Consider the following 10,486-nt stretch of genomic DNA (forward strand, 5'->3'; position numbering starts at 1 on the left):
CTGGAGTTTTTGGTCTTTAGTCTGCATTATAAAGATTTTGGTGTTCTCCCTCCAAAATTCAATATTTGATGTCTCGTAATCTGCTGATCAAAGCTAAACAACTCCGAAAAACTGGACATTTTCTTATCCTTATACTTGGTTCAAGATTCTGTGTCTAATCAAATGTGTTCTATTTTGCTGGCTTTGAACCAAATAACTTCACCAAACTGGACCTTGTCTTATCCTTACTTCGTATTCTACACAGCGTGTAAGTGGCAGCGGCGGCAACAACACGTCGGCGTGGCTGCAGTGCACGCACGTCGCGGAGGGACACGCGGGCGCCGCGCTTGCGCTCGCTGCCACCAACAACATGCTCTTCAGTGGTGGCGTTGGTGAGAATACTAGAAGATAATAGTTTATAAATATTTTTTTTAACAGATAGTAGTCGTAAATGGCCCTTATTGCAAGCTCGATGATCTCGCTGATGGCTACTGAAGCTGCAACATTTTATTCTACTGTACTGCATTTCATCAGTCTCAACCCACACTCCTACATACAGTTCCCTATGACACTCGGTATCCAACGTGTCTCCTTCAGCATTTGTCGATGCAAAATGCATTCGTTGAAACAAAAGGTTCACACTTACTTGATCATCTTGTAGGCTTTTTTTAACCTTCATTGCGGACCTATCACTTATTTTTTTATTGTCCCCCGTCAGACCGCACAGTCCGCGGCTGGGACTTCCGCGCGGGCGCGGAGGCGTGGCGCGGGTGGTGCGGCGGCGGCGTGGCGGCGCTGGCGGCCGGCGAGCCCGACGCACGGGACTCGCGCCTTGTGCTGGCCGCCGCCGGGGCTGCGGTCAGGATGTTCGATACTAGGTCTAGGACGCCTGTTACTACGTTGTGGTGAGTGGTTTTGTCGAGTTTATTGTTTACCAGCAGGTCAATGATGGAATATGTAGTAATTGGGGAAGGGAAACAGGGTCTAATCCCAGTCGTCTGAAAAAAACTACTTTTTAATACTAGGTCAAAAAACCATACAGTACCATATAGACCACGTTTTATAATAAGGAAGCTTAAGTTATAAAGTAACACCGAAGTATCGAAAACATTGGCTATGGACAGGTGTTTAGAAAGAGCCACACTGCTTCTCTTGAATTTTTTTTTGACACTCTAAGGCAACTTTGACTTCATCATAACCAACTCCTCTCAAGTACTAAAACAAAACTAAGACAAGTACTAAGACTTACCACACTAAAGTCATCAATGAACTCTCAATAACCCTTCAAATCTGGAGATTTTTTCACTGGTCTTTATTTTAAATCACGTATCCATTCCTCAGGTCATCAGGTGCGACGGGTCCTTGCCCCGCTAACCGCGGCGTGGGGGGTGAGGTAGCTGTCACTGCGCTAGCACTCACGCAGAACCATCGACTATATACCGCGGCTGGAGACAAGCTAAGGCTGTGGGATTTGCGCATGTAAGTACTTACTTGTATTTACATTGTAGTACAGATGTATGACATGAAGACTTATGTACTTCCCAATGTAGATAAAATCACTGCGCCACATTGTTACTTGTATAAAAAGTCAAAACATCTCATTAACTTTTTTTGTCATCCGAAATAAGTTGACAGATGTTCCGATTTGATTCCTTTTCAAAAGAACATGTAAACTCTGCTTTACTGATGTCCCCTATAAGCTATAAAATCGGTCCTCTGTGGTTATCCCTACGTATAGCTTAAAACTTTACTAAGAAGCATTAAAGTTACTTCCTAATCATAATCGTGGTCATCAATCCAGGATGGAATGCGTCTGCAAGCTATGGACGGGTCACGCGGCGGCAGTGATGTGCCTGAGTGTGGGGCGGGCGCCGCACGGTGACCTGGTGGCCACGGGCTCCAAGGACCACTACGTCAGGACCCTCGACATGCTGCCGCAGGACACTGGTACGTATAGGGGATACTTCACAAAATATAAAAAAGAGGGAAGAAGATGAATCAAAGGGTCTAATCGTGGGTGCGTTTTACACCTATACACACCAGCTAGGAGACATAGCTGTTCTCGCGCTTTTCACCCTCGTTTCAGTGGAACTTGTATCCAAAATGCGCCGAAACCACTGAACAAATTTGAAAAATTCTTTGACTATAAGGAAGCTGCACGCTGCACTATCTCCGCGTGACATTAGCTATATTTTATTCGTAGTCTCCATCCGTGGGACGCGGGAGAGACGAGAAGAGAGACACTTTATAATATTTTGACGTCATTTGTCCAGGTAACTGGGAAGCCAGTAACCGCTGGCTGCTGGAGCCGCCACACTACGACGGGGTGCAAGCTCTAGCGCTGTGCCAGGACGATGCGGTGCTGTACAGCGCCTCGCGGGACACCAGCCTCAAGCGGTGGAGCCTCACCGACCATACACTCACACATGTAAGTTATTGTGAACTATCATCTGCATTCTGCCTAGTCTCTTTCTAAGTTCTTTGAAGGTTTCCAGTGTGATGGGATGCAGCTCAGTACCAGTGTTTTCATGGGGTCTTCGTTCCCTGGGCACCTTGTCAGACGTTTGGGCTAGGTACTCGTAACAATGTCAAATAACTTGTCACACAAATGACAGTTAATTATACATAAGGAAGTACATAGGGAAAATACGTAACAAGTATACATATAGAGAGAGTATATACGGGGGCGCTAGGGCGAGTATAACACAAGTGAGTGTGGGGTACGTGACGTATGATAAGTAAATTAGTATAGTGGATATGTTCGCTACCACCACAGTAGACTCACTACTGTATCCTATATCTGCAGGGAGTAATGAACGCACACAAGGGCTGGGTGACCGGCGTGTGCGCGGTGGGCGCGGGCTCCGACCTCCTCGTGGGCAGCTGCGGCCGCGACGCCGCATTACGCCTGTGGAGCCCCGCGCTGCGCCCCGCCGCCCCGGCCGCCGCGCTGCCCGACCTGCCGCATGCACTGCGGGCACACCCACAACCCGACATGAGGATCCTGTACACCGCCGGCAAGTGAGTATACTAAGTACCTGATACTTCTTATCAAATGACTAGCTCAGTAGTTTTGTGAAGTCTTAATACTTTTGTGTGATATTAAATGGGTAAAGTAGTAATTAGAGAGAATACAGGTGAGTATATCTTCGTCTAACCCGTACGGGAGAAATTGGGAAAATAGTAACAAGTTCTTTGATTATAAATTTTGTGAAATACATAAATGGATATTTAATAGGTAGTTTGGAAAACTAATGGGTCTTATAAGAAATTGTAGTCACAGAATTACATTTGTTGACAAGCTAATTAGGTACTTATTATGTTTTTTCGTGTTTATTTAGTTAATATTTTATTTGGGTTTCAAGTTTCTTGGCCTCATATGAATAGAAGGTCGTTGACATTAATGTGTGGGTGAGTGAGTTCGGAGGTACATTGTGAGTGTGTTGCAGCGGCGGCGAAGTGCGAGCGTGGCGGGTCACCCTCGAGCAGTGAGCGACCTCAGGTGCATACACATACTTATGTACACACAAACACAAAAAGATGTACACACACACATACGCAAAGACACACACATATTGTTCTGGTCATATAGCTTCGCGTCTACTAGTGCCTTCATAATGGTCAAAGTGTAAGGTCACCTAACGAGGCGTCAAATGGCTAACTCCAGAGAAGCAAAGTTATTTGGCGGTTATATTTTACCTTGTTGTACAAGTACACATGCCACATTCACGATTTTAACACATATAATTTACACTATTGCACACAGTTACATATCTGACGCACACATATACACTATTTACCCCAACCCTAAAATGTTTGATGTGTCGTGTGATAAACAAAGCAATTCACTGTCGTACATCTTACACAAAACAATTGTATTAATTACACAAACAGCTTTAGATGTCGCTAAATTATCACTAACCAAACAGCGAACCCGAAAATATATAATCTTATTTATACAGCAAATATCATCCCATCACAATCATCTTATTATAATTTGTATATAAATTAGAACAGGTTACAGTTTCATTATAAGCAGCAATTAACGAACTTAGCTTTATCATGTAGTTTTAAATATCATTAACATTTCATAGTAAAGTATCGATATAGCTAGTCGATAAGGTGGTAGGTAGCAACACTAGCGATATACATTTATACAAAGTATTAGAACATTTTGTATTCCTAGTGTGATTTACTCCTTTTTTTTCTTGTTATTTAGGAAAGGTTTTTAGTTTGATTCCGCATTTTTTGTGGACGAGGAGGCTGCAGGATCGACAATATTAATGTACTCGAATATTATAAAAGCTGAAAAGTTTGTTTGTTTAACTATTGATCCGATTCCAAACATTATTTCAGTGTTAGGTATCCCATTTATCGAAGATACTTTTTAGCCGAGTGTGCAAAATAGTTTCCACGAATCGCGGTTGAAACTGCTGACGGGAACTAGAATTTCACTTATACGATGAAACTGCAATAAATTTTTCTATAGTCAGAGTATATAAAAAAAAATATTTGTTACTGCTTCTATCATTCTCACCTGTTTTAAAATAATTCACTATCATCATCATCCTTGACTACCAGTGCCTTAGTACCAGTGTACCGGTGGTACCAGTGTACCAGTAGTACCATGCCCGTGAGCCAGTGGTGTGTGTCCGCCTCGCTTGCGTACGCGCCGCCGCTTCACCCCCACTCACAGGCAACTGCGCTTCGCTCTTGACTTACTAACACTTATTCTACGTGTCTTTATTATTACTCCTTTTTGCCTACCTATATAAAAGGTAATTTTAATAATTGCGTGGCGCAAAAATCTATGTATTTTTTTCCTGTAAGTGTTCTAAGTTGTTTGATTTTTTTCATTATTAACGCTTAGTTTGGTTTCTAACATTTTTAGGTGAAATTTTGGTCTGGACGCCAATAACATTTTTCATTTAACATGTATTTAGTTGTGAAATAATTTTGTTTTGTTTACTAACTGGCTTTAGATGTTGTGAGTAGTTTCATAGCTATTCTCTAAATAATTTCTAGTTATTAACAAAATAGTTACTGAAGTTATATCCCTCTACTAATTAAAATTGAGGCTTATATGCAGCAAGAAAGCTATACTAACAATATAGTAAAGGTGTTTGATATTCCCCTTTCCGCCAATCTTTAAATCCTTGCAAAGGGTGGAGGTACTTTGTGTCAAAATATTCACGCATTCAACATATTATTTTGCACACAAAAAAGTTTATACGCATTTCCTATTCACTTTGAATTGCACTAACGCACAGAGAGCTTAACACATTGTGCTTCCACGACCTTGCACACTTTCAATTAACAAAATTGACAAGAAAAATAAAATGTATATAAAATTCACAGCAACGGCAGTGTAAGATGCTGGCGAGTTCGCAAGACGAGATGACCATCAGCCGCGTGCTCCGCGCCGAGCACGCCGCACTCACCACACGCGAGACCCCTCACTCTCTCGCGCCCCCAAACACCCCTCACCCCCACCCGCCCCGTGCCCCCATTTCGCCCCATGACCCCAACCCGCCCCGTCACGCCATTGACAGCAGGGACGCGCTCGCGCAGAGCATGGAGGTGACTACACCACTACACTCGCAGGAAACACGCATACAGATGACAATTAACTGTAAGAAAATAATCAGGCAAGCTTGTTGTACTAAGTATTATTGTCACCAAAATATCGTTCTGTCTATAATAGTTAAAATGACAGGATATATTTGAAAATACTAAATATATGATCGTAATTTGATAATGATGTAGCTTGACCTAAGTTAGTAAATAACGTACAATAAAGGAAATAGACAACGGCCTACAGTATTCAAGTATGTCACAAATACCTTGAGAATATATTCCCTAATCAAAGTAATTTGAACTGTATTTTCACTTACAAAAGGTTGAATTTTAGCTTAAGTAATAAACAGTCGTAGGGAGACATGAATCTGTCTTTAGAAGTAGATAGTTGTATGTAAATGTTGCGTATTTCGTCGGCCTAAATACGACGTTTGAAAAGATAAACAATTGTATTACAATTGTAGTTTTCTAGTTAATGTTTGATCTCTGAAGTTTTAGACAAAAAGCATTGAAATTGACAAATTGTTTTAGAGAATAATCAGACATATTTGATTATGTTAATACAACGATTATTTGCGAATACGAATGTTGGCAGCAATTAATTTTAATATCTTTATTATACAAGATTTATTTTCTTCGAGATTATTTTAAGTGTTGTACAGCTATATGTTTTAATTATACAAAATCTATTCTTTGAACAAATACTAACCAAAAATATCATGTATTATTTCAATATTTTATTATTTAGATATCAATTGAATTTTTAATCGTTTTTAATCATGAGAGAATCGACTGGCTTCAAATACAAGGACATTCCAATAATAAATCTCAAAGACAATTTACAGACAGACCTTAAAGTGAAAATTACAATCAATTTTTTAATTAAATAATTTTAATATTTAGAAATAAGAAATGTATCACATATGCAATGATTATGAAGTATTAAGGTTAAATAAAATTATAGATTTTATCGATAATGACACATAGTGTGTAGCTTCACTATATTCTTAGTCCGAGATATCGTCGCTTGGGGGATATGGCGCTAGTGTGCCCAATAATTCAAGATGACCTCTTGGCTGTATTTACCCTGAAGTTATTTTATAGTTTTTTTCTTTTTAATATATATTTTGAATCATTTTTATATAGCATAAGAAATAATTTCCTGCTCAATTGGCTTGGGAGCTTTAATAAAACAATATTTCGTATGTTAGACATAAAAAACTCACTAGTGCTGTAGACTCCAAGACGAGTCGTGTGATAGCGTCAGTATACTGCTAGAAGATGGCCTTCTCGTAATAAAAAAATATTATTGTTGTAACACAAATTATTTCAACGCTTAAGTCATGATACTGGGACTTAAAATTGCTTACTTATTATCCCTGAAATAATGTGGCTAAAAATTACACTTTATTTATCTTACTTCCAACTTGACCATTATCAGCTTTTCTTGTCTGCTCTACACCTTACAAATTCTTTTCTCTATGTTCTTAATACGTTATCCATACTAAATCCCAGTTTCATAACTTAAGCTTGATCTCTTAGAGATTATATTCCTATAACTAGGAACGGCCTTAGCTTAGCTTCAATGTTCACGCGTAGTAGAATTTTAAAGTCGGGGTGGCAGTTTTAGGACAAATTGGCATTTTCTAGGGTAAATGTATGGGAATTTAGTTGGATATGTTATGGAATTGTTGGGGTATACGTAGTGCCATCCCCTTGGGTTGCCAATGGTTGTAAAGTACTCTTTTTAAAAACTTTTTGGTAGCGAATGAAAAATATCTTAAAAAATATATTAATGAAATTACTACAAGCTACAATTTATTTACGTTATGGGAAAGTTAGAGTACGCTGAAGCTGATGTTTGCAAATGATTGAATCATCATTTAGAAGCCAACGCATTAATTGCCAAATTGTACGCACAATCCCCCGCCAATGTTATGAAAGCCAAGATTTTTTAGCCCAATTTAGCCAACTTAACAACATCAAACAACGTTGGACAAAGTGAAATTATGTAGGTGTTATGAAACGAGACTTTAATCATGTTGTTTTTTTTTCTCAATTACAGTATAGGGACCAATAACTTCTATAAGTAGTTGGGATTTTAGAAAAATTGAGGTTGTTTTTTTAACATTTACCTTCTGAAATTATCGTAAAACTTGCAGAATTTCACTTGCGCCACGTTTTAACAGCTGGTTCCCAAACGGTTATGATCTAGCTATAAACTGTTCGACACGTCCACAATCACACAGTAGGAGGTAGTTTAGTCTCACACGTTATTTTAACACTAGTTTATAACTAGAAATAACCAGCGGGAACCAGTTTTAACTAAAGTCTGCAAAGATAATAATCATGTAGTCAGTCTCCACTACTCAAACTAGAACTGATACATCAATTATGATTGTCTGTGATTAATCGAATAATTATATTTTTGTACATTCCTGTGCTACGGGTACTCATAGCGAACGTAACCATGTAATCACATTTGTTAGTCAAGTAGGACGACGTCAAATTATGTAGAAGTAATTAAAAAATTGTATACTAATGTCCAAATATTATCTTGTATTCTTAAGTGCACGAGCGGCTATGATTTTCAAGCAAATATCTGTTTTATTTACAATAGTTGAAGGTTTATTTTGTGTTATCTCTCCCCAATGTATTTCAGTATTATATTTTTAAAGCCTTATACTTTTAAGTAGTTTTTAATATGAATCACAAATCAATGAATTGAAGTATATAATCAGAGTTATGTATAATTTGTATGTAATGCAGTTGAACGCTTGCGAGGCTATCGGGAATGCAGGAGCTTTATTAACAAACAAAGATATATTGTTGTGTTATATCTGTAGAGTATAATATATGCCTTATGAAGAATCCTTGCAATAATTACTTGTAAAGTTATATTCCGCATTATATGAACAAGTACTAGCAGACTAAATGAATATTAGGTGTGCGTTCGCGCAGCGGAATGTTGTTGAATTTAAAGATTTTAATTATGCAGATAATTAGTGTAAGACGTCCTATAATTGTGTATGGTAAATAAAAATTTGTGTATGCAGCCATTGTGGAGAAATTCACCAAAAACAGATTCCGCTGGGCGAACGTTGGCGAACGTTGTCCTGGCGGAACAATCCATAGACTTTAGAAGAAGATGTGTCCGAAAATTAGTGTGTATTTGTGTATAATTGATTATGTATGAATGAAATTAGTGCATGCATAAACTTCGGAGAAATTCAAGTTTCACGCGAACGTTTGTATTAGCCATTCAAGCGCTTACATAGAGAGCTGTAGATTTTACGTACGTTGTTTTGAATTTGTTTATATTTGTTTAAAAACAGATTTAGAAAAGTCGTAGGGTTTAAAAGATAAAAATATAAACGTAAAATACACTTATTAGGTCTTAGTTCTTAAAGTATGCAGTTTGGGGTCTAGATTTTCACGTTTACACAAACCTTGTAAGTGTCTCCAACATGTTGCCAAGTATCAATGATGTTCCGTTAGTAATTAAAAAGTTATAGGATATTTTACCATGAACAGATCACTGTTTACAAAGCAGTCGAATATCACGACGTTCTAAAGGAATTGCATGGTAAAATGTACGCCAATAATTAGTTTAATCATTCAACTATTCACTTGCAAAATTTCATGTCATTAAATTCAGTAATTAAAGAAAGGCAATTATAATACTGACGGAGCATCGAAACCCTACATAATCCGACCAAGTTCGAATAGCTACAAAAAAGCGGCCGTGCCATATGTCTAAGCAACGTTCTTAACTTGGAAGGTTAGTATTTATTGATATGGTACAGTTGCGTACACAAGCGTTAGGAAAAAATAAAACAATTGTATGTCTTGATTGATAAATATTTTTTTAATAATAATGCCACTATCTACGATAAAAATAAATCTTCAATTAACAAGTACTTCTCTATTTAAATATAAGTGTACAAAATTATTTTTATTATTATTACTTACATAAATTACTTAACTACGTGATTAAAAATAACGTTAATAAACGTTACATATTTTAACTAAAATGTCGTAGATAGTGGCGTTATTATTAAAAAATATTTTTCATTCAAGAAATGCAATTGTTTTATTTTTTCCTAACACTTGTGTACGCAACTGTACCATATTAATAAATATACTAACCTTCCAAGTTAAGAACGTTGCTTAGACATATAGCATGGCCGCTTTTTTGTACCTATCCGAACTTGGTCGGATTATGTAGGGTTTCGATGCTCCGTCAGTATTATAATTGCCTTTCTTTAATTACTGAATTTAATGACATGAAATTTTGCAAGTGAATAGTTGAATGATTAAACTAATTATTGGCATACATTTTACCATGCAATTCCTTTAGAACGTCGTGATATTCGACTGCTTTGTAAACAGTGATCTGTTCATGGTAAAATATCCTATAACTTTTTAATTACTAACGGAACATCATTGATACTTGGCAACATGTTGGAGACACTTACAAGGTTTGTGTAAACGTGAAAATCTAGACCCCAAACTGCATACTTTAAGAACTAAGACCTAATAAGTGTATTTTACGTTTATATTTTTATCTTTTAAACCCTACGACTTTTTCTAAATCTGTTTTTTAAACAAATATAAACAAATTCAAAACAACGTACGTAAAAATCTACAGCTCTCTATGTAAGCGCTTTATATGAAAACTAGCTAATGGCCAAACGTTCGCGTAGCGGAAACTTGAATTTCTCCGAAGTTTATGCATGCACTAATTTCATTCATACATAATCAATTATACACAAATACACACTAATTTTCGGACACATCTCTTTTCTTCTAAAGTCTATGGATTAAAAAAAGTTCCGCCAGGACAACGTTAGCCAACGTTCGCCCAGCGGAATCTGTTTTTGGTGAATTTCTCCACAATGGCTGCATACACAAATTTTTATTTACCATA

General features: G+C 37.5%; 1 protein-coding gene across 1 annotated transcript in view; it reads left to right on the forward strand.

The window, feature by feature from the left end:
* The window catches only part of LOC110372898 (kinesin-like protein KIF21A), a 67,265-nt gene extending 59,686 nt beyond the window's left edge, over positions 1-7,579 (forward strand). The window contains exons 22-29 of the mRNA XM_064043669.1: positions 245-371; positions 698-884; positions 1,321-1,458; positions 1,781-1,926; positions 2,253-2,407; positions 2,786-3,000; positions 3,429-3,481; positions 5,338-7,579. Coding sequence (XP_063899739.1) covers positions 245-371; positions 698-884; positions 1,321-1,458; positions 1,781-1,926; positions 2,253-2,407; positions 2,786-3,000; positions 3,429-3,471 — 1,011 coding nt within the window. The 3' untranslated portion in view covers positions 3,472-3,481; positions 5,338-7,579. The remainder of the gene's footprint in view (positions 1-244; positions 372-697; positions 885-1,320; positions 1,459-1,780; positions 1,927-2,252; positions 2,408-2,785; positions 3,001-3,428; positions 3,482-5,337) is intronic.
* The last annotated feature ends 2,907 nt before the right edge of the window (positions 7,580-10,486 follow it).

This window comes from Helicoverpa armigera, chromosome 3 (assembly GCF_030705265.1).
Source record: "Helicoverpa armigera isolate CAAS_96S chromosome 3, ASM3070526v1, whole genome shotgun sequence".
In the NCBI taxonomy this organism is placed as follows: Eukaryota; Metazoa; Arthropoda; class Insecta; order Lepidoptera; family Noctuidae; genus Helicoverpa; species Helicoverpa armigera.